This window comes from Miscanthus floridulus, chromosome 1 (assembly GCF_019320115.1).
Source record: "Miscanthus floridulus cultivar M001 chromosome 1, ASM1932011v1, whole genome shotgun sequence".
Lineage (NCBI taxonomy): Eukaryota > Viridiplantae > Streptophyta > Magnoliopsida > Poales > Poaceae > Miscanthus > Miscanthus floridulus.
In genome coordinates this window covers 199,447,333-199,471,513 of record NC_089580.1, presented here as the reverse complement: position 1 = coordinate 199,471,513, position 24,181 = coordinate 199,447,333, and the positions used below count along the sequence as shown (strand labels likewise).

General features: G+C 52.0%; 1 protein-coding gene across 2 annotated transcripts; it reads left to right on the top strand.

Annotated features, from left to right (window-relative positions):
* Nucleotides 1-754: 754 nt before the first annotated feature.
* LOC136449990 (ADP,ATP carrier protein 1, mitochondrial-like) lies at nt 755-4,529 on the top strand. 2 transcript variants are annotated; one of them, XM_066450248.1, is made up of 4 exons: nt 755-983; nt 2,695-3,188; nt 3,295-3,666; nt 3,886-4,529. In XM_066450248.1, the coding sequence occupies exons 2-4, from the start codon at nt 2,715-2,717 to the stop codon at nt 4,180-4,182; spliced, it is 1,143 nt and encodes a 380-aa protein (XP_066306345.1). In that variant the 5' UTR covers nt 755-983; nt 2,695-2,714; the 3' UTR covers nt 4,183-4,529. The 2 variants fall into 2 exon arrangements, with proteins under 2 accessions (XP_066306345.1, XP_066306337.1); XM_066450240.1 differs by having other exon boundaries at nt 757-943.
* The last annotated feature ends 19,652 nt before the right edge of the window (nt 4,530-24,181 follow it).

Genomic DNA, 24,181 nt, shown 5'->3' with positions numbered 1-24,181 from the left:
ACGGCATCACGGCGACTCACTAGTCAAAGGACAACTGCGCTCTGCGCGTGTGCATGCAAGATCCAATGCTATCCTTTTGTAAACAACCACCGATCGCTGGTATCGACGTTCATTACAAGTTTTTGCTAGAGCACCGAACTACTAGGCTGCGCTCCACTAGTTTTGTGATCCCCGTGACTCCGTGAGCACTGACAGACACCGAGAGTGAGAGGGTTAGGCTTAAAGCTTAAGCTAGTATACGCAGTGATGGTCAGTTGGTCAGAACCCAAGACGAGCAGAGCAGCACCGTGTCGCAGGATTGTAGGTAGGCGTTGTTGGTCCGACCCACCGAGATGCCGGTGCTAGGGCGATTTGGCCGGCGGAGCTGCAGCTGGAAAGCGATGCGATGAGTGGCAAGCAGTTCCTGGGCCGGGCAAGTCCGTCGTGGTGCAACGTGTCGTGGGCCGTCACCCTGGACGCCATGGACGGACAGGGCTGTTCAGCGGGCCCAACACGAATGGGAAAGGCCAGCGTAGCTTCCTCGGCCCAATTGAGGGATCGTCACGGGCTACGGCCGCACCCAGCACAAGGCGGCTGGGCCGAGCCGAACTCCGGAGCCTTCCTTCAAAAAAAGACCCATTTTTTCTTTTTCCTCCTCAATCCAAATAAGAAGACGCGTAGTTTCAAAAAAAAAAAAAACTCGCCCATTTATCTGGAAGGGCGTTTTGGACTTTTTACTCTTCCAGCACGCCAGCCAAACCCCAGGTCTTTTATACCGTTCCTCGTCTAGTCGTCTCGTCTCAGGTCTCGGCGACCCAACTAGACAGCCCCCGTCCCAACTCCACCACCTCTCTCCTCCGCGGCGCGAGCGAGGGCGACGGCGGCCGCGACGGGGCTCCTCCCGACCGCGGCGTCGGCGGGAACCCGGGCTTCGCTCCATATCCTCACTCTCTCCAGCTCTTCGGTACGCACTCTCTCTCTCTCCACCAAGCCGCTTCGGTCTGGTTCGTGAATTTGCGAGGGGATCAGTCGGGATCTAATTTTGTTTTTGAGATGGGTGCATAGCGGTTTGTCGGTAGATCTCGCTGTGTGAGAAGTTTACCTGAGGAATTGAACTTCGTCGGTAGTACAGAGGACCGTAGATCTGGATGGATGAAGTGATTTTAATTTCCAGTTCGCTAGTTCTGTAGTAGGGACGCATATGCACGGCCTCCTGATACGACGTTTCCGTTTTGCCTGCTTCTGTTATTTCCGCGTGAAGGCTTACCTTTAATCGGTAGCATGTTTTATTTAGGGTTTAGGGTTTAGTTTATGGGAACTAGAACTGAAACTGCGATCTGTGCGAGCTAGTAGTTCCTGTCAACATCAGGTGTCATCTAGTCTAGTGCTGTCGACTCAAATATGTACACAAAGAGCTAGTATTCTTTACTTCGTTTCGAGGACCAGTCCATTGCTGTTTAGCAATGTAACTAAACTCAGAGCCGCACTTCAAATATCACTCTTGTTTAAAAGTTTGCATGTTTGCCGTTTAGAATCACAGGGTCCTTGTGATAATGGGTTGGGTAGACAACTTGCTGTGAAGTACAACTTTTGTGAAACTTTGGATGTTTCTTTTGCTATTGCATGAGTGCATTACGTACATTAGAGGGGTTTTTAAATACACTGAACTTTGAACTTAGAATCGAGATAGTCGATAGTTTGCAATTTGCATTGCTTATTTTCCTGGATAGGCATCAATTGCTGGATTACTGCTGCTCACTGCTGGTTGGTACCTTGGTGGTTCGCACATTGTTTGTCATTAGGTTTTGATATTGTTGATGCTTGTATGCAAATGCTGTTTTTGTTTTTCTCTTGTTTGCCACTCCATAGCTGCATTTTCAATCTATCTTGGATAAAAAAATTGGTATCAAGAGCGGGTTTTGTTCCATTTGTGTTGTCTCAAATTGGTCCCGAGAGATGGTTTTGTTCCATCTGTGTTATGTCTCTTATGAGTTTTATATATTAATAGTGTTATATATAATGGTTAGTCTAGTGCCTGACGTGCCTGTTTTACTGTAGTTTCGTATGTACAGATCCATTGATGAATGACACTGTTTTACAGTAGTGCTTCCATGTGCTACTGTGCTATGTTTGTTATACTGAGATGGGCTTGTTAACGACATTGTAGCTTAATTGGGTGTTGATCTCTATGTTTGACACTTCTTCCTGGTCGATATCATAGCTCTATGTTACGGCCCCCTAGACGATATCAGAGCGATTTTGATATAACGCTTGTAGTTTCCCTTCTTTCCATGTTGTAAATGCTGCTAGGTTTCAAGATTTGCCAGGCTGACCTTGAATCAACAAATACTGCTAGGTCTCAGAAGTTTACGCTAGACTAGATAGTAGATACAGATTGCCAAAGCTTCTTGTCAATTAGATGTATTTTTTTTTGTGATTACTTAAATGCCAGTCTTTTTAATTATGTTGTAACCATCTTGCTGCACCAGTATATGCTGTTATATTTACATGTGGTTAACTGCTCATACTCCTTTTATGATACCCTGAGTAAGCTTTCTGTTCCACTTAGCTTGGGAAACAAACCGATCTAGGTGCAACTCCTTTTAAGTGCTTTTAGGAGTATTCATGTATACATTTTGGCTATCTATACCCGTGCTCTATATGTATGGTGTCTTTGCTTACAATCTGACCGAAACGTCTCATGTTGATTGACAGATCGCTTCTGTCTTGTGAAAATGGCGGATGAACTACGCTCTACATCTGTGGTCCAGAAGGTCCATGGGCAGTCCGCGCTATTGAGCAGAATCTCTTCCTATTCTGCCATGAACAATCCTGTATTCAACAATGCCTATTCTGCTTACAATGCGCCCCGGAGGTCATATCATGGGATGAATGCAACTGTTGGACTCTCATCTGTCATGGCACCATCCCCTGTCTTCGCTTCTGCCCCAAAAGAGAAAGGCTTTTCTGGATTTATGATCGACTTTATGATGGGTGGAGTTTCTGCTGCTGTCTCCAAGACAGCTGCTGCTCCGATTGAGCGTGTCAAGCTTTTGATTCAGAACCAAGATGAAATGCTTAAGACTGGCAGGCTTTCTGAACCCTACAAGGGTATTGGGGACTGCTTTGGCCGGACAATCAGAGATGAGGGTTTTGTCTCACTGTGGAGAGGGAACACAGCTAATGTCATCCGCTACTTCCCCACACAGGTGCCACATCCTATCCCATCCAACCATTTTTGTTCTGGTGTTATGTGATCATTATTCGTTTCATATGTTTGCACTAGCTAAACCTAAATGCTCCATCCTGCATCAGGCATTGAACTTTGCGTTCAAGGATCACTTCAAGCGAATGTTCAACTTTAAGAAGGACAAGGATGGGTACTGGAAGTGGTTTGCTGGAAATCTGGCTTCTGGAGGAGCTGCTGGTGCTTGCTCTCTATTCTTTGTGTATTCTCTGGATTACGCTCGTACGCGTTTGGCCAATGATGCCAAGGCTGCAAAGAAGGGTGGTGAGAGGCAGTTCAATGGACTTGTTGATGTTTACCGCAAGACCCTTGCCAGTGATGGTATTCGTGGCCTCTACCGTGGATTCAATATCTCTTGTGTGGGGATCATTGTGTACCGAGGTCTTTACTTCGGTATGTATGACTCCCTGAAGCCAGTGCTCCTTGTTGGTACCCTACAGGTCAGTTACCGGAACATGGATTGCTATCCTCATTACAATAGTAGTGCTAACCTGCTTTGAATCATAATTGCTTGTCCCATGCTCAAACTTCGGTACAGTTTTTGTGCGTAATCAATTTTCTTGTGCTGATTGATTCACATATTTGTCCTTTTCTTTACGTTAGGTTAAATGTGGTCTTTCACTGAATCTTAATATTGCGTTCACTGGTGTGTTGTGCAGGACAACTTCTTAGCCAGCTTCATGCTCGGCTGGGGTATTACCATTGGTGCTGGCCTTGCCTCATACCCCATTGATACTGTTCGCCGTCGCATGATGATGACATCTGGTGAGGCCGTCAAGTACAACAGCTCCTTGGATGCGTTCAAGCAGATTGTCGCAAAGGAGGGTACCAAGTCCCTTTTCAAGGGTGCTGGCGCAAACATCCTCCGTGCTGTCGCTGGTGCTGGTGTCCTTGCTGGGTACGACAAGCTCCAGGTGATCGTCTTGGGCAAGAAGTACGGGTCTGGTGGGGGCTAAGGACAGATGGTGATGATGACGACGAACAACAAACAGGATGTTTAGGTGCCTTCAAATAACATTCGCATGGACCCCGGACACCATTTTTAAGTTTACCTCTCGCAGAGGTTGGTGAGTTGGTTTGTTGCGTGGCTGTGACCGCATCTCTTTTTGCGTCGTTAGAAATAAGTGACGTTAGAAATTGCTGTCTTGCAGACCTCTTAAATCGGGCAGATGTTTTGGGGTAGACGATTTAGTTGCATCAGTTTTTTATTTGGTTTTGCACTTGCAAATGGTTGCTCGAATGGTATCTATGTCGGTTGAAGAATCACAGTTTCCTATGTTTGATCAAGGCGTAAGTTTTGTGATCTTTTGCTCCAATGGTTTATTTTTGGTCGTGAAATAAGGGTTCATCGCTTCATCTATCTAGCGCTACATGAACGATGAACCCCGTGCTACTACGGCAACCCCATGTTCTCAAGGATCATCGCTTACAGAGGGAGGCAAATCCCTCGAGGATGTTAATAGCACACTGTAGTTCAGTGTCGGGGACCTAATACTGGGGTACCTCAGGAGGTGGAACCAATAACCATTGAACGTTAAAAACTACAGGACGGACAAGGACGCTGCTACGTTCCTTGCCCGAATGACAGAAGTTTGGTTCCGTCTCGCCCGACGCCTTTGGGTCAGCCTCGTCTCGCCCGAGGGCTAAGGGCTGGCCTCCGATCTGCCCGACGCCTTCGAGACAGCTCCGCCTCGTCCGAGGGTTGAGGGATAGACTCCGCCTCGCCCGACCCCCGGGGGTGGGCTCGGTCAAGCCCAAAGGATAAGGACTGGACTCTGTCTCGCCCGACGACCAAGGACGAACCTCGTTCCATTCGATGTCCAAAGACTGGTCTTGTCTTACCTGATAACTTCTCCTTTGTTCCCTCATGATCATGGGCATGGAGCAAGATTAGACGTTCGGGTCAACCGCGGCTTCAAGGACCATACCCTACGCCCCGGCAGGAAAGGTATTGTCAGGGAACGACTAGACGGGTGCTTTAGACCCTTCCGGGCACCGCAGAGCCCAAAAGGTATTACAGGAGCGTGCTCCTTGCCCTGTAGAGTTGTAGGCGCCACCTTCAGCTCTGGGACACGGAACCCGACGAAGATATACGACAACCACTACACTCCGAAAAAAGGTTTGCGATCGCCACGAAGGACGGACATGCCGTCGCCACATTATGGACCCAAGGGAGCGGCGCCCGCTTCCCGACCCCTCGGGTCCACCAAATCAAAGGACCTTGCCCATAGCGCTACTTCGGACCCTGACCCCGCGTCCCTCCGACAGAGACTCATAGGAGCCAGGAGGCGTGCGGAGCAAGGCTGGGCAAGGTTCGTAAGTCAAAAACACTATACTGCAGCCCATATCCTGCGCATGGCAGTATTCTGCAGACATCCTGACATTCTACAGGGGCGTCAACAGTATTGTAGGCACTTATCATCCTTCGCACTCATCAGAATGAGAAACCAGGCTGGGTAGATGTGAGCCACAAGACTAGGTAGAGTACGCATTCTAAGCCCTCACCCTTATAAAGCCAGCCCCTTCATCTATAAAAGGGGATGTGCTTCCTCCAAATAAGGGGGATCGAACAACACGACACACAGACACAGTCAAGCTGCTATCAAGCTCTTGGCCTCCTTTTGATCCTTCCATCAGAGACTTGGGACCTGTCCCTCTCTCGATCGTTTGCATCCCCTACTATGAACCATTCATGGTGCTAATAACACGAGCAGCAACAAACTGGACGTAGGGATATTCAGCCCGAACCAGTATAAATCTTGTGTCCTTTAGCGCACCATCCGAGCCTAACGCGCATTACTATAAATTTACTTGCCGGTGCTTGTACGAAACACCGACAGTTGGCGCGCCAGGTAGGGGGCTTGCGCGTTCCAAATCAGGCCTCGGATGGCCACCCACGCAATCAGCTGGGCCTCGGGCGCACATGTGCGTTTCGGCGACCTAGATTTCATCGTCACACTAGGAGGAGAACTGGCGCTGACTCACACGGCCGCCCAGTCTCTCCCTTCCATCAACCTCAGTCGTCTGAGGCTTGAGGGCCCGCGGGGCGACTCCCTTGGACCCTAGTTATCCAGGGAGGCCTCACGCAACGTCGCCCTTTTTCCGAAAGGCCCCGTATGGAGCGCCCCGACAGCGTTTCTATTCGGTCTCCGCAACGCTGCGGCGACCGCAGGCCACCTTCTGGCATTACGTATGGTTCAGCCGCCCACGGACAGTGAGTTCGTGGAGACAATTGAGCATGATACGGAGACTCTCTATGGACTCCTCAACAAGGAGCCAGGATCGTTTTCCAGCTCGGATTCTAGTCGGGGGAGCCACCACCCTTCCCGGAAATGCTTCATGGCGCAGACCCCCGAGGGGCATGTCGAAAGCGTCTCCGGGGAAGAGGTCACTCCGACAAACAACCCTGACGGTAGATCTAGGGAAGAGACGACAGCCCCATCTCGCCTAAGGATGGAGCAGCTGAGGGCCCGTCAGATATAGATCGATGAGGTCGGGCAAGAGCTCGTCCGGGAGTACGCGGGCATCAATCGTGAGATTGAACGCCGCAAAGACGGGGGGCGCGCGTGCCACGGCTCGCACCGTACACCAAAGGATCCTCACTGACGACGGGACCCTTCCTCACTTCGCTCGGGCAAGCCAAAACATCGCCATAGCAACCACCTTGCTGCATGGCCTATCAGAGGCCACGACGTCCGAGGATCGCCGCGCCTGTCGAGAAATTCGCACGTTGCTCGAGCGTGCGGCGGCTCAGCAGGCGAAAAGTTTGCTGTCTCAACGATGCGAACCCAACACCAACCAGCGCACGCCCTCAGTGCGTCCCACCAAGGACGCATCCGTTCACCAAACACCGCCAGGCGGCAAGCAGCCCTCCGCCATCCTAGTGCATCAATGTCTCGGCCATGACCGCGATGTGCGCAGCACCATCGATGCTCGTAGGCGCGTCCACGGCGACGCAGGAGAGGCAGCACGCCGCGGCTACCATCCCCGACGTGGCGGACGCTACGATACCAACGAGGACCGAAGCCCGAGCCCTGGCCTACTAGGCCCTCAGGCCTTCGGCCGACACATCATCAACGCTGAGTTCCCGCTAAGGTATCGACCACCTAACAACATCCTTAAATATTCTGGCAAAACAAATCCTGAGCTTTGGCTCAAAGACTATCGGCTTGCATGTTAGGCCGGTGGTGCGAGTGATGACGATTTCATTATTCACAACCTTCCGCTGTTCTTGGCCGATTCGACACGAGCGTGGCTAGAGCACCTACCGTCCAACGCCATTCAAAGTTGGGTGGATCTGACGGAGATCTTCGTGGGCAACTTTCAGGGCACATACAAACGCCCCGAAAACCCGTGGGACCTCAAGAACTGTCGCCAGAAGGCCGATGAAACCCTTCATGGGTACATCCGGCGCTTCTCTCGGCAGTGCAATGAGCTCCCTAACGTCGTCGATGCCGACGTGATAGGAGCCTTCCTACCCGGGACAATCTACGAATCCCTAGTCCACAAGCTAGGACGCAGGGGTTCGCGGACTACCAAGGAACTCCTGGACATCGCCACCAGTCACGCCTCTAGAGAGGAGGCGGTCGGAGCCATCTTCGACCGCTCCGATGGAAAGACAAGGCAGGACAAGGACACCGAAGAAGGCGCTTCCAACCATCCTGCCAAAAGAAAAAAAATAAGAAGCAACGGCGCGACAACTCGCTCGTGGCTGCTGTTGGCCGCAAAGGTGGCCGGAAGCCTGCGGAGGGCACTCCGAACCACTTCGAGAAAATGCTCGAGGGGCCATGCCCAAACCACGCCTTCCCGGCCAAGCATCTATACAAGGATTGCGGCCTCATGCGCAAATACTTGTCCGGGGGCCTTAACAAAGGGGAACAGGGGAAGGAACCTGTACCCGCCACAGATGATGCAGAGGAGAAGGACAGTGCCCTCATGATCTTCGATGTAGTGGGGTTCCCGGGGACTTTCCACGCCATCCTGGGACGACCATGCTACGCGAAGTTCATGGCCGTCCCCAATTATACATACGTTAAGCTAAAGATGCCGGACCCCCGTGGGGTCATCACCATCGACACCTCCTTCCAGCGTGCTTACGAGTGCGAAATCGAATGCTGCGGACACGCATCCGCAATCATCGCCTCCGAAGAGCTCGCCACCCTCAGGGAGGAGGTCGTTGAAGAAGCACCCTACGCGAAGAGGTCGATCGGGTTGTTCGAATTGGTGAAAGGACCCAAGGAGGTCCCCTTGGACCCCAGCAACTCCGAGGGCAAAAAAGTCCGTATCAGGACCGCGCTCTCCTCCGAATAGGAAAGCGTGCTCGTCGACTTCCTCCGCGATAACAAAGACATCTTTGCATGGAAACCCTCGGATATGCTAGGCATCCCGAGGGAGGTCGCCGAGCATACTCTCCAGATCCTCCCGGGCTCCAAGCCAGTGAAGCAACGCCTGCGCCGTTTCAACGAGGAAAAACGTCGAGCCATCGGTGAAGAAATAGCAAAATTGTTAGCTGCTAGGTTCATCAGAGAAGTACACCACCCAGAGTGGTTGGCAAATCCTGTTCTTGTACAAAAAAAGAGCGAGAAATGGAGAATGTGTCGATTACACAGGCCTCAACAAGGCATGTCCAAAGGATCCGTTTCCTTTGCCATGAATAGACCAAATAGTCGATTCCACCTCGGGGTGCGAAACCCTTTGTTTCCTTGACGCCTACTCTGGTTACCACCAGATCGCGATGAAAGAGTCCGACCAGCTCGCGACATCTTTTATCATCCCCTTCGGATCGTTCTGCTACATTTCAATGCCTTTTGGTCTAAAGAACGCTGGGGCAACTTACCAGCGTTGTATGCTTAATTGCTTTGGAGACCTCATCGGGCGGACCGTAGAGGCCTACATCGATGACATTGTAGTCAAGTCCAAGCGAGCTGACCACCTTATCACCGATCTTGAAAAAACCTTTGCGAGACTCCGGGCAAACGACATCAAACTTAATCCCGAAAAATGTGTTTTCGGGGTTCCGAGGGGCATGCTGCTCGGCTTCATTGTTTTCGAGCGCGGCATCAAAGCCAACCTAGAAAAAATATCAGCCATTATAAGAATGGGCCCGATCCAAAACATAAAGGGGGTTCAGCGGATCACAGGGTGCCTTGCCGCCCTCAGCCGATTTATTTCGCGCCTCGGCGAATGAGGACTCCCCCTTTATCGACTCCTGAAGAAATCCGACTGCTTTGAGTGGACAGTTGAGGCTCAGGAAGCGCTTGACATTATTAAGCAATTTCTAACTAAACCCCCGGTTCTGGTCCCTCCAAGCAACGGAGAATCCCTCCTCCTATATATCACGGCCACCATGCAAGTGGTTAGCACCGCCTTAGTGGTAGAGCGGGAAGAAGAGGGGCACACCTTCAGGGTGCAGCACCCTGTATATTTCGTTAGTGAGATATTATCTGACTCCAAAACTTGCTACTCCCAAATTCAGAAACTCTTATACACCGTCCTCATCACTAAGATGAAGCTACGCCACTACTTTGAGTCACACCCTATGACAGTAGTGACATCATTCCCCCTCGGCGAGGTCGTCTGTAGCCAGGACGCTATGGGAAGATCCGCAAAGTGGGCACTTGAGCTGATGAATCAGGGCATTTCTTATGCCTGCCAAACAGCGATCAAATCTCAGGTACTGGCTGACTTCATCGCGGAGTGGACCGAGGTCTAGATGCCACCAATAGTCATCGATCAAGAGTACTGGACAATGTACTTCGATGGATCATTAATGAAAAAAGGTGCCGGCGCGGGACTAGTCTTCGTATCCCCCCTTGGGATCCGCATGAGGTACATGGTTCGGCTCCATTTTCCCTCATCAAACAATACTGCAGAATACGAAGCACTCATCAATGGCCCACGAATTGTCATCGAGCTGGGCATCCGATGCCTTGACGTCAGGGGCGACTCCTAGCTGGTTGTCAACCAGGTCATGAAGGAGTCATGCTGCTACGACGCCAAGATGGAGGCATATTGTCAAGAAGTTCGACGGTTGGAGGACAGATTCGATGGCCTCAAACTCAATCACATCCCAAGGCGCCTCAATGAAGCAGCCGACACGCTCGTGAAAGCAGCATCCAGCCGAGAGCCAGTCCCAATAAGCGTCTTTGCCAGCGATCAACACAAACCCTCGGTACGCTACGCAGGGTCGGAACAAGCCGACGATGGCCCATCTAGTCCGACCCCAAGGGCCGATCCACCAACTGCTCCACCCGACCCTGAGGTTATGGAGCTTGGAGAGGACCCAGCGCTGGAGTCCAACCCTCCCGACGACTAGAGAACGCTTTACCTCGACTACCTCCTCCATGACATACTACCGGTGGAAAGACGGAAGCCCGACGGCTAGCACGGCGCGCCAAGTCCTTCGTTTTTGTGGAGGGCGAACTCTACAAATGGAGTCACATCGGGATTCTACAACTTTGTATCCCTAGTGAACATGGAAAACTTCTGCTAAGCGATATCCACGATGGAGTCTGCAGTCATCATGCCGCACCAAGGACCTTGGTCAGGAATGCATTCCGACAAGGCATCTACTGGCCCACAGCAGTATCCGATGCTGAGCAAATTGTACGCACCTGCGAAGGGTGTTAGTGTTATGCTCGGCAAACTCACCTCCCGGCCCAGGTACTCTAGATGATCCCCATCATGTGGCCCTTCATGGTCCGGGGGCTTGACCTGGTTGGGCCACTCAAAAAGGCACCCGGGGGCTTCACCCACCTGCTTGTCACCATAAACAAGTTTACAAAATGGATTGAAGCTCGACTAATATCCACGATCAAATCCGAGCAAGTTGTGCTATTCTTCCTCGACATCATCCATCGCTTTGGAGTACCAAACTCCATCATCACAGACAACGGCACACAGTTCACCGGCAGGAAATTCATTTGATTCTACGATGAACAACACATCCGGATCGATTGGGTGGTCGTCGCGCACCCCCGGACGAACAGGCAGGTCGAGCGCGCAAACGGCATGCTCCTTCAAGGCCTCAAGCCTAGGATTTTCAACCGGTTGAACAAGTTCAGCGCGCGTTGGCTCGCTGAGCTCCCGGCTGTGCTCTAGAGCCTAAGGACAACTCCTAGCTAGGCCACCGGCTACACGCCCTTCTTCATGGTCTACGGTTTCGAGGCCGTTCTTCCAACGGACCTCGACTATGGAGCACCAAGAATCAGAGCATACAATGAACAGGGGGCCGAGGCATCTCACCAAGATGCCATGGACCAGCTAGATGAAGCCCGCGACATCGCCCTCCTCCGTTTGGCTAAGTACCAGCAGGTGTTGCGATGGTACCACAGCCAACGGGTATAAGGTCGAGCCTTCAACATCAGGAACCTCGTCCTTCACCTTGTGCAGAGCAATAAGGACCGCCACAAACTCTCCCCGCCCTGGGAAGGGCCCTACGTCATCACGGAAGTACTTCGCTCGGGCGCCTACAGGTTGAAAACCATCAACGGCGAGGTCTTGACCAGCGCCTGGAACATTGAGCAGCTACGTCGTTTTTACCCTTAAATAAGCGTATACTTTTCCTTATCACTTTTTGTCATTACAAAACCTCGACCCTCACTCGGGGGCCGACATGAATGATACAAGTACGCTTGCAAAAACCTCCTGTGTTATATTTGCAAACATTCTCTAAGTTTTCCGTTCTTCTCATAAACAAATCCTAAGGACTAAGATTTTAGGAACAAATTCTGAATTCAACTGGTAGGACTACGGGAGACCCATGCCCCAGCGGCTGCAACCTCTTTGGTCACCAGCGCGATCAGAATTTGTTCGCCTGCGTTCCTAGTTTCTTATGGCTTAGACCATGGGAAGGGTCGGAGGGCACTAAAACCGCTTCTACAAAAAAGAGAAAGTTAAAAACTGCTTGCCATAAGCAAAAGATGAAAATTTGTTCATTTTTGCATAAATTCACCACTTACAAAGTGATTTCATTACAAAAAGGACTAACATACTTGTAAATTCAGAGGACTGTTTACTTAGGGGCTTCCCCACAAAATTATTTAATTACAGTCTCTGCCTAGCTTTACTACAAGTACTGCTACGATCGCCGCGCCATGCTCTCCATCGGCAATGCCCGGGGCATGTGCATGGGCCAGTTCGTCTATTGCGACCGCTGCGCCATGCTCTCCATCGGCAATGCCCGAGGTATGTGCATGGGCCAGCTCGTCTACTGTGGCCACAGTACCACGCTCTCCATCAGTGATGTCCCACCGCTCCGCGAGATCCTCGAAGGCGCCGTCATCTGCAACATCGAGCACCACACCACTGACGGTGGTGCCCCTCCATTGGGGACTACGCCATCGTTGTCAGCCGCAACCCCGACAGCGACACCTCCACTGGGGCACCCAGGGACTACACCATCATCATCAGCCGCAACTCTGACCACGTCATCAGGGCAGGAAGCCCCTCCCACCAAAGGAGGAACATAGCAAGTGACGGCAAAGTCGGCGACGTGCGGCGCCCACCAGCACCCCTTCTCCTTCGGTAGCAGCGACTCCTCGGCAAGGGCGGCACACACCATCTCATCTACGTTGGATAACCTTTGGCTCGACATCACGCTCTAGATTCACGAGCAGATTTGTGAGTTTTTCTCTCTCTCTGGCATGACCCTTCCTCACTTAGGAACCGCCACGACGCACAGACGCATTCGGTGGAAAGGAAGAAGAAGGAGAGGTAGCGGCTCAGAGGCAGAAGATGAGGTGGGATAAAAACTCCCCTCCCCCTCCCTATTTAAAGAGGAGGTGCTGCAGCTAAGGAAAGGCGAAAGGTTGGACAAAAAACTCTCTCCTTCCCCTCCTTAAATGCGAAATCAATGCTGATAGACACCTGAGGGGACGCGCCAAAACTGACAGGACGCGCCCTGGTCGACGAGGCGTCCCCCCGGTCAAACTAGACACTGCCTGGGTATGGCCTGCCACTGACCCGCTCCGGACGCGGCAATTAAGGCGCCCACATGGGCAGACGACCCTCTGCCTCCCCATGCAGGACCACAAAACGATCCGACGATAGAAACGACGAACGAATGTCCAAAGAAAGATAAGCATCTCTGCCTTCTTACTTTACACGTTAAAATTCATTACCGAGCTTCCGACCCTGTCAAACGGCGGGGACACGAACATCACTCGGGGGCTGCTGAGGGTGTCTACCAGTCTAGATATCCTCCTCACCCAACCCCTTCGTACGCTTGAAACCAGGGGCACGAAATACGGGCATAAAACTTTGAGTAAGACTGGACGAACTAGCAGACCCTACGCCCCGATAGCTATGGTGTTTCTGTTCACCAGAAAAATCATACTCAATGCCTCCCACGTCTCCAGCTTCAACATCTACCTTCTCATGAAGGGTTCGGAAGGGTCCGCCAATAGAATCTCCCCCAAAGGAGAAGCTATCAGGTTGCCCAAGTCAATCGAATGGCTCGGACCGCCACCGAGGTACAAAAAACAAAGAACAATGATTCTTATGCAGGTTACTCCAACCTCGTCGCAAACATCAGGGTTCGAACCCTGCATGAACACATCTGGAAGGGGCTGGTAGGAGCTTTCCCGTCACTCATGCCACCAAGATAACGTTACCGACACCGCCTTTATTTCGATTAAATTACACATTCAAACATTACATATGTAAAACGTTGCATCCCAACGCTTCGTGTCGTGTCATGAAACGGCCATCGCCTGATTCGATATAGGTGGCAGCAGGCCGAGGTTCGAAGGCCAGCCTACGAAGGGCTCGAGGCCACCTCGTGCTGAACAGAGCCAGGGAGAAATAACTGAGACGAGCCCCAATGGCCCTGCCTGACCCTGCTTAGAAGCGGACAGGGATGTCTCAACCTTTTCTCGTTCGATTCTAACCCCGAGCTAAACCCATAGAATCTCCATCGAGGAGAGGCCATCGGGCCGCCTGAGCCTATCAAACGGCTCGGGCATCTACCGGGAGGCGGGTTAAGAAGTTGTGGAATGCCACCAGAGGGCTCTACCGACCCCATCAGCAAATGATGGACCCGGATTCTACACGAACGTACCCATTAGCGAGCTCATTGAGCGCGATACTCGAGCCATCGAAGCAAGTGTCGTCTACTCAACTCCTTCGATTATGAAAATCGAGGACGGGTAACATGCGAAACATGGCCGACCCCTATCAGACCCTAAGAGGGCTCAGTGGCTCGAGCCACTCAATGCAGGGACAGAGGTTCAAAGGCCCCCTTTGCCGAGCCCATAGAGTCCCCATTTAGGGAATTCTGCTGGAAGACAGGGCGGAGAATGGTGGAATGCCATCCAAGGACTTTGCCAACCCCGTCACAAAACCATGGAGCAAGATTCCGTCTCAATAGCCCCCATTGGCAAGCTCATCGGGCACACCATCGCTCCGGTCTCCAGTAACACCCAACCCTAGCAACCCCAAGGGGTCGGATCTCACTCAGGGGCTGGTAAAGGTACGGCTACCTTCCTTCCTCTTTTCAAAACAACCATTACATCAGATTCCCTCCTCGCGTCAAGACCAGCGGCAAGGTTCAGGGAATAGATTGGTAAGACCGCAAAAACCAAACAACCAGACGGCCACGAGCAGAAGGTGAAATCTAACAAAATGAAATTACAAAGCAAAATCATGAAACTACGTCCAGACTCGAAAATACCGACACTTGTTCACATATTACATATAAGTTGTGCTCAAAATTATTCGACTAACTACTCTTGCGAAGGGAGAACCATTTCTTTCAGACTATCTACTAGGTTTTTTGCAAGAGGAGCCACCACCTTCTCAATGGCCTCCAGCTCATCATCCTCATAGGTAGGCGGGAAACCTTTGCTCATCACCTTCAGGTTGATCTCTTTCTCGTAATGAGCATGGGCGACGGTGAAGGCCTGGGTGATCCTGGCGTGAAAAGCACTCTCCTCAAGCTAACCCACCTGAGACGTGATACTAGCGGCATAGGTCGTAGGCGAGCTAGTCCCCTCCTCTTGTGCCACCTGTAGGTTGTCATAGACCGCTAGAATGGCGAGGGACAGGCGGTCATATTCATCACCTTCACCTTGAAGAAGCCGCCGTGCCTTGGCAAGATCGGTGCACAAACTGACAGAAACTTCCTCGGCATCCAACCATCGGGTCACCTCAACTCCAAGATCCGTCTGGCATGCCTTGGCCTCTCGACGTGCTTCGTCGCGCTCTCGGGTCGTCCGCTCAATCACTGCGGCATCCTAGTTCACCTTCTCCTGCAATGTCGTGGACCTCTCCTCAGCCTTTAGCTTGAGGTCCCGCTCTGTCTGTAGCTCCTCTAGGAGCTCGCTGGCTTTCTCACCGGCCACAACATTCTTTTGCAGCAGCTTGTCTCACTCCTTTCAGAGCCTAGTGATCTCCTCCTCATCTAGTTTTGTCCTCACCGACAAGTCCTCAAACATCCTGTGGGCATCCTCCACGTCCTGACACGCCTGGACCTCCCATTGCTGGGCGGCAGCAAGCTGTGCACCCACATCCCCTCGTAGCCGGGCCTCCTCGACAAGGCGATCCCATTCCGCCTTCTGTTCACAGAGGAACTGGGATTTGTTCCGACTGCGAGCAATAATGACCTAAAAAGAAGACCGGTGTCAGAAACACAAAAATACTTGGAAAAGGAGGAAAACGAGGAAGAACGAGCAAATACCTGACTAGTAGGAACGGCAATTTCATGCAGGGCCCCTCTAACCTGGTCTAGGGCATTCATCATTGTTGAAAGCCCAAAGTCGAGACTTTCCCGCTCCATGCTCTCGGAATGGTCGTTGAGCGTAAAAAGGGCCGACGTTGGGTCCTCAGCGTTCATCCACTGAAGCGGCGGCTCACCCCACGCAAGGGAGCGGCTACCTCCTGACAAGGGGGCCGGGGGCGGCTCCCTCCTGATCCTATGTGGCACCACCGCCACGCTCGACGACCCTCCAGCCATATCCACCTCCATCCGGCCCGCCTCGTCCACCACCGCCTGGGCCTCCAATGGCATCAACTACGCCACCCCCTTGGACGCCATCATGGCAACATCCAGCCCTACCGGGCTTGGTACGGCTGTGGCCACTTCCACCTAGGTCTCCGGCGGCATGAACTGCACTGTGCCCTCAGGCACCACCTCTGTCGGCAATACCAGACCCTCGGCCAGCTATACCACGCCCGCCACGGAAGATGCTGCCTACTCAGCAACCACCGAAGGCGCGGGCACCACCACAGGCGCCGTCGGATCGGCCAACATGGCTCCAACATCGGCACCACTCCTGCCCGAAATGGGGGCGACGCCGGGCAGTGCCATCCATCCCGCCTGAATGGCGAGGCTCTTCTTGGGCGCCAGCCCCAGGGAGTGGCCCGTCCGCAAGAACCTACACAAAGGTAAAAGCCATTAGGTCAAAATAAGAGAGAGAGAGAGGGGTGAAAACAAGGGAATCAGTGGCTTACACTAACGCCTTCGGCCGATAGAAGCGTTTTGGGGATGGATCCCTAGATCCCTGCCCCGACTTGTTTGGGCGGGACCGTTTCGAGCCTGCCCCCAGCTCTGAGGCAGGGGGGTTCATCTCCACCGTCTCATGGGGCACAGCACCAGAGCCACTCCCCTCCACTATCTCATGGGGCGCGGCACCAGAGCCACTCCCCTCCACCATCACCTCGGGGTCGGTGGCGGTAGGCCCGCCTTCCTCCATCCACCGATCCCCGGTCGGCACGCCATGCGAAGCGACGGACTCTCCGGCCTCCTCCGACCTCACCGATTCACTTCCCTCCGCGTGGAACGGGAAGGGTCCCTGCATGGATAGGTGGACACTTGTCAGTATGTCCTTGTCCTCCAGGATGCCCCAATCCACGCCGATGGCTACCTCGTCGTCATCGTCATCGTCATCATCATCATCATCACTGCTCATGTCCTCTTCCCAATCCCGTGCTTCCTGCTTTAGTCCTTTCTTCTTCTTCATCTGCTCCCTTGCATTCTTGTCCCGCTTGGCCGCGAGTCGATTCACCGCCGCCACGGCCTTGTCCTTTGGCAGTAGAACCGGACTATCTTTGAAGACTAGCCCCCTTGGCTGGTTCCAACATCACAAAAGTGAGTATCAATAAAAAATGGAGATTCAGGAAAAAGAAAGAGCATGGGAGGAGAAGGCTTACGAATTCGAAGAACCCAGGTTCCGGCCACATTGGGAGGTGTCCGGGCACCGGATACACAATGTCGAGGACACCGCCTATGGAATCCTTCGTCGGCTCCATTGCCTCCTTAATGCGCTACGCCACTTCCGAGAAAGGGAGCGCCTCATCAACAAGCACCGTCCCCTCGAACGACATCCCAGGCATCATCTGATGCAGGGAAGCGCGCGCGCCATCAGCGGAGCCACCCTCCTCGCATGATAGGCGCCAATAATCCCCGCCCCCTTTACGCCCCGTTCCTTCAGGACTTGGAGGGCAGAAAGAAGGTCGACGTGGTGTTTCTTATCTTTGAACTAGACGCCCCAAGCCCACGACTCCAGAGCCTCTTCGATAAGGCACCCGGTGTACCTCGGCAGGGTGGCACTCACATCATCCCTGACATAAAACCACTGCGAGTGCCATCCCTTGTTAGAAGTCGCCAGACGCATGAACAGGTAACCCCTCGACCGGGTATGGCACAGATGAACACTGCGCGCATCCCATTGGCACATTCACATCCTTCCCCCCAATCTTCCTCTTTGACAAACTGACGGTGAAGAAATACCGCCACAGATTAAAATGGGGATCAATCCCCAAGAAACCCTCGCACAGGGCAACAAACGCCGCCATATGTTGAACCTTGTTGGGGGTAAGATGCTGCAGCTCCACCTCATAATAATCCAACAGCCCCTAAAGGAATCTATGCGCGGGTACCGCAAATCCCCTCTCATGGAAGATGGCGAAAGATACAACATACCCTTCGGGCGGCGTCGGCTCACCCTCGTCGCTAGGTAGCAGCCACTCCTAGATGACGGACAGTGGACGGAGAAGGCCATGGTGGACGAGGCCCTCCAAACACTGAGAGGTGATGCTAGATCTGCCCCATAACTCCATTAAACCAATTGGAGAGAAGGTGGGCGTGAGCTCGACGGTGGCTACAAGGCAGGCCCAAGCTTGACGGCGGCTGCAACACGGACGTGAGCCGGTCAACGATGGCGGTGCAGGCATAGGAGGCTGGGGCGATTGGCGGCGGATGTTTCAGACGCAAAGGCAAGGGAGCGAAATATGGAACCTTGAGGGCGAACCCCATGGTTCTATAGGGGCGACGGATGCGAGAAGGGCAACCGTCCGCCTCAATCTCTAGGCCTGCCACGCGCACCGCCGCGTCATGTCATGGGACACGCGCCCACAGTCCTTATCCTCTCCCACCAAAAATCACGGTGGACGGTTCACCTTCTCCAGGTGAATCCGGACTCTCTACCCACCTGGGAAACACAGGGCATGAAGACTTTTTCCTCTTTGGCCCACCTAGGGCCCAGAAGCTTGGCGGCTGGCCGAACTGAGGGCGGGTCCGTGAACGGTCTGAAATCAAGGACACAAGTATTATCGGATCTCGGTCCACCATCAAGCCCCAGTTAGGTCAGCCCTGAATGAGATCCCCGCGAACGAGATACCATGACCCCCTCGAAAAAATATCCAGTTGACAAAAAACTAAGTCCTTCAGCCTTACCCGTGAAGGGTCCAATACAACCCCCGGGCGACCCTACTCACCCGAGGGCTCGGGGGCTACACCCATCGGGTGCGCTCGCGCGCACCTTCCGGCAAAGTAACTCCGGCGAAACCGAGAACACCCCCCAGGCGATTCTATCCAAATCACCCGGAGGCTCGGGGGCTACTGTCGGGGACCTAATACTAGGGTATCCTAGGAGGTGGAACCAATAACCATCGAACATTAAAAACTTTAGGACGGACAAGGGCGCCGCTATGTTCCTTGCCTGAATGATAGAAGTTTGGTTCTGTCTCGCTCGACGCCTTTGGGTTAGCCTCGCCTCGCCCGAGGGCTAAGGGCTGGCCTCCAATCCACCCGACACCTTCGAGACAGCTCCGCCTCGCCCGAGGGTTGAGGGATAGACTCCGCCTCGCCCGACCCCTAGGGGGTGGGCTCGGTCACGCCCAAAGGATAAGGACTGGACTCTGTCTCGCCCGACGACCAAGGACGAACCTCGCCCCGTTCGATGTCCAAAGACTAGTCTTGTCTTACCTGATAACTTCTCCTTCGTTCGCCCATGATCATGGGCACGGAGCAAGATTAGACGTTCGGGTCAACCGCTGCTTCAAGGACCATACCCTACGCCCCGGCAGGAAAGGTACTGCCAGGGAACGACTAGACGGGTGCTTTAGACTCTTCCGGGCGTCGCAGAGCCCAAAAGGTATTACAGGAGCGTGCTCCTCGCCCTATAGAGTTGTAGGCGCCGCCTTCAGCTCTGGGACACGAAACCCGACAAAGATATACGACAACCACTACACTCCAAAAAAAGGTTTGCGGTCGCCACAAAGGACGGACATGCCGTCGCCACATTATGGACCTAAGGGAGCAGCGCCCGCTTCCCGACCCCTCGGGTCCACCAAATCAAAGGACCTTGCCCACAGCGCTACTCCGGACCCCGACCCCGCGTCCCTCCGACGGAGACTCATAGGAGCCAGGAGGCGTGCGAAGCAAGGCTGGGCAAGGTTCGTAAGTCAAAAACACTATACTGCAGCCCATATCCTACATAGGGCAGTATTCTGCAGACATCCTGACATTCTACAGGAGCGTCAACAGTATTGTAGGCGCTTATCATCCTTCGCACTCATCAGAATGAGAAACCAGGCTGGGTAGATGTGAGCCACAAGACTAGGTAGAGTACGCATTCTAAGCTCTCACCCTTGTAAAGCCAGCCTCTTCATCTATAAAAGGGGATGTGCTTCCTCCAAATAAGGGGGATCGAACAACACGACACACAGACACAGTCAAGCTGCTACCAAGCTCTTAGCCTCCTTTTGATCCTTCCATCAGAGACTTGGGACCTGTCCCTCTCTCGATCGTTTGTATCCCCTACTACGAACCATTCACAGTGCTAATAACACGAGCAGCAACAAACTGGGCATAGGGATATTCAACCCGAACCAGTATAAATCTTGTGTCCTTTAGCGCATCATCCGAGCCTAACGTACATTACTATAATTTTACTTGCCGGTGCTTGTACGAAACACCGACATTCAGTGAGTTCAATCTAGATTCACGACAGCTAGTGGCTGAGGTAACATAGCACCCATAAACACAACGAGAAGTAAACAAATACAGTATATGAGAACAGTGGAAGATCAGCCCGGCACTAGTCTAGTAGTCTACTAGTCTCGTTCCGGTTTCTCTTCTCTCTCCGGACTAGGATCCCTATAAGCATTCCTTACCATGATCAGATGATGAGCATTCGTTACATTATGGTGCGTTCATTTTCTTATAAGCACCTCTCTATTCAAGATGCATTCAGCATGGGACTGGGATCCCCATAAGCATTCCTTACCATGATCAGATGATGAGCATTCGTTACATTATGGTGCGTTCATTTTCTTATAAGCACCTCTCTATTCAAGATCCATTCAGCACGGGCAGCAGCTTAAGTAATATTATTGTCTCCTCTCTCTATTCAAGATGCTTTCAACATGGGTAGCAGATTAAGACACTGTTTGGATACAAAGTATTTTTAAAATATTAAAAAAATGCTATGGCTTTACAAGATGCTTTGGTTTTTAAAAGTTTCTGAGTGTTTGGATGCAGCAAATCTAATAGAATCTAAAACTATAGTTTTATCAAAACTGTAGTCTTTTTGAACTTTTAGGAACTCCACTCATGACCTCATGCGCAAATACTTGTCCGAGGGGCTTAACAAAGGGGAACAGGGGAAGGAACCTGTACTCGCCACAGACGATGCAGAGGAGAAGGACAGTGCCCTCATGATCTTCGATGTAGTGGGGTTCCCGGGGACTTTCCACGCCATCCTAGGACGACCATGCTACGCGAAGTTCATGGCCGTCCCCAATTATACATACCTTAAGCTGAAGATGCCGGGCCCCCGTGGGGTCATCACCATCGACACCTCCTTCCAGCGTGCTTACGAGTGCGAAATCGAATGCTGCAGACACGCATCCGCAATCATCGCCTCCGAAGAGCTCGCCACAAAGGTTTGCGGTCGCCACAAAGGATGGACATGCCGTCGCCACATTATGGACCTAAGGGAGCGGCGCCCGCTTCCCGACCCCTCGGGTCCACCAAATCAAAGGACCTTGCCCACAGCGCTACTCCGGACCCCGACCCCGCGTCCCTCTGACGGAGACTCATAGGAGCCAGGAGGCGTGCGAAGCAAGGCTGGGCAAGGTTCGTAAGTCAAAAACACTATACTGCAGCCCATATCCTACGTAGGGCAGTATTATGCAGACATCCTGACATTCTACAGGGGCGTCAACAGTATTGCAGGCGCTTATCATCCTTCGCACTCATCAGAATGAGAAACCAGGCTGGGTAGATGTGAGCCACAAGACTAGGTAGAGTACGCATTCTAAGCCCTCACCCTTGTAAAGCCAGCCTCTTCATCTATAAAAGGGGATGTGCTTCCTCCAAATAAGGGGGACCGAACAACACGACACACAGACACAGTCAAGCTGCTACCAAGCTCTTGGCCTCCTTTTGATCCTTCCATCAGAGACTTGGGACCTGTTCCTCTCTCGATTGTTTGTATCCCCTACTACGAACCATTCACGGTGCTAATAACACGAGCAGCAACAAACTGGGCGTAGGGATATTCAGCCCGAACAAGTATAAATCTTGTGTCCTTTAGCGCACCATCCGAGCTGAACGCACATTACTATAATTTTACTTGCCGGTGCTTGTACGAAACACCGACATTCAGTGAGTTCAATCTAGATTCACGACAGCTAGTGGCTGAGGTAACATAGCACCCATAAAACAACGAGAAGTAAACAAATACAGTATATGAGAACAGTGGAAGATCAGCCCGGCACTAGTCTAGTAGTCTACTAGTCTCGGTCCGGTTTCTCTTCTCTCTCCGGACTGGGATCCCTATAAGCATTCCTTACCATGATCAGATGATGAGCATTCGTTACATTATGGTGCGCTCATTTTCTTATAAGCACCTCTCTATTCAAGATGCATTCAGCATGGGACCGGGATCCCCATAAGCATTCCTTACCATGATCAGATGATGAGCATTCGTTACATTATGGTGCGTTCATTTTCTTATAAGCACCTCTCTATTCAAGATCCATTCAGCACGGGCAGCAGCTTAAGTAATATTATTGTCTCCTCTCTCTATTCAAGATGCTTTCAACATGGGTAGCAGATTAAGACACTGTTTGGATACAAAGTATTTTTAAAATATTAAAAAAATGCTATGGCTTTACAAGATGCTTTGGTTTTTAAAAGTTTCTGAGTGTTTGGATGCAGCAAATCTAATAGAATCTAAAACTATAGTTTTATCAAAACTGTAGTCTTTTTGAATTTTTAGGAACTCCACTCATGACCTCTTTTTTTTTCTTCTAAACTACGGTTTTATGTCTCTTTGGCTTATAAAACTACTATTTCGTGATACTATAGTTTCCAAAAACAGCATCATCCAAACAGGCCCTAAGTGATTTATTATTGTCCCTTCTTCTAGAGGAGGTGATACTTAGGATCTCCGACAACCATGACATCCTCTCAATGAAATCTGCTTTTGATACGGGTGATTCCACTCTCCGAACAGATCACAAATTCATCTTCGAGGGATCTGCCTCCCTCTCTGAACATATCATAAATTCTTTTGCCATATTGCATTTCATCTCCCTAAAATATACTCCATCCGTCCCAATAAAAGGGTCGTTGTAGGACTCAGCACGTGTACCAAGACCAGAGGTAAAAGACCACAATACACCTAGCACAATGCTCTTCTCTCTCTTGCGCTCCTCCGTTCTGATCCAGATTCAACTCTGTGCAGCCGTGCCTCCTCCTTACCTGGCGGACGCAACTCTACACCGGTCGCTCTCGTCTTCGACGCCGGGCCACACACTCCGCCTCAGATCGACATCGAGCCGCACGCTCAGTCTCCTTTGGCCGCGCCGTTGCTGGAGAAGAGGAGGGGGACGGAGGAGGAGAAGATGAGGCGGCCGCTTGGGTGGCGCGGCGGATCCCACGTGGGGCCGCGTGACCTCGCCGGGGGTTGCCTCTGCCTCCACGACGGTCGAGCCGAGGCGGAGCTCATGGGAGGAAGCCGCTAGACCCACCGACAGTGTAGAAGAAGAGGAGGAGGTCTCCCGATCTTGGCGGAGGAGAAGAGGAGGAGGTCACGTATTAATGCACGTTTGGTCATCCAATCCAATCTCCGCTGGAGAGCTGAACTGCCCTGATCGTTTGAGCTTATCAGCCAAAATCAGTCCTACTTTTTTACAATGGGAACATTATTTTTTTTTTCACAACAAATCAGCCCTACAAACCAGCCGAAGCATCAATAAGTCCTGCCGAATAGGGTCGAAAGTCCTTGCTCGTAATAAGTAAACTACAGTATGTTTCAGACGAGGACTTTGGTGTCTCCGAATGGTTCCAGAGCCCTTTGGACCCATGTGCTCGGAGCTTCGGACTCTTGCGGACCGTGCTCAGTCGTGGTTAAGGGTTTGTTGGAGAGAAATTATCAAACAGCCCTGGCGAAAGATCTCGCTCGACCAGTAACCTATTCCTGTCACGGCATCACGGCGGCTCACTAGTCGAAGGACAACTGCGCTCTGCGCGTGTGCATGCAAGATCCAATGCTATCCTTTTGTAAACAACAACCGATCGCTGGTATCGACGTTCATTACAAGTTTTTCCTAGAGCACCGAACTACTAGGCTGCGCTCCACTAGTTTTGTGATCCCCGTGACTCCGTGAGCACTGACAGACACCGAGAGTGACTGAGTGAGAGGGTTAGGCTTAAAGCTTAAGCTA

Excerpts from the sequence above, each read along its gene's own strand:
- LOC136449990 (XM_066450248.1), top strand. The coding sequence starts at position 2,715 with ATGGCGGATGAACTACGCTCTACATCTGTGGTCCAGAAGGTCCATGGG. Across the intron at positions 3,189-3,294 it reads TCCGCTACTTCCCCACACAG|GCATTGAACTTTGCGTTCAA; the intron begins GTGCCACATCCT and ends ATCCTGCATCAG. Across the intron at positions 3,667-3,885 it reads TCCTTGTTGGTACCCTACAG|GACAACTTCTTAGCCAGCTT; the intron begins GTCAGTTACCGG and ends TGTGTTGTGCAG.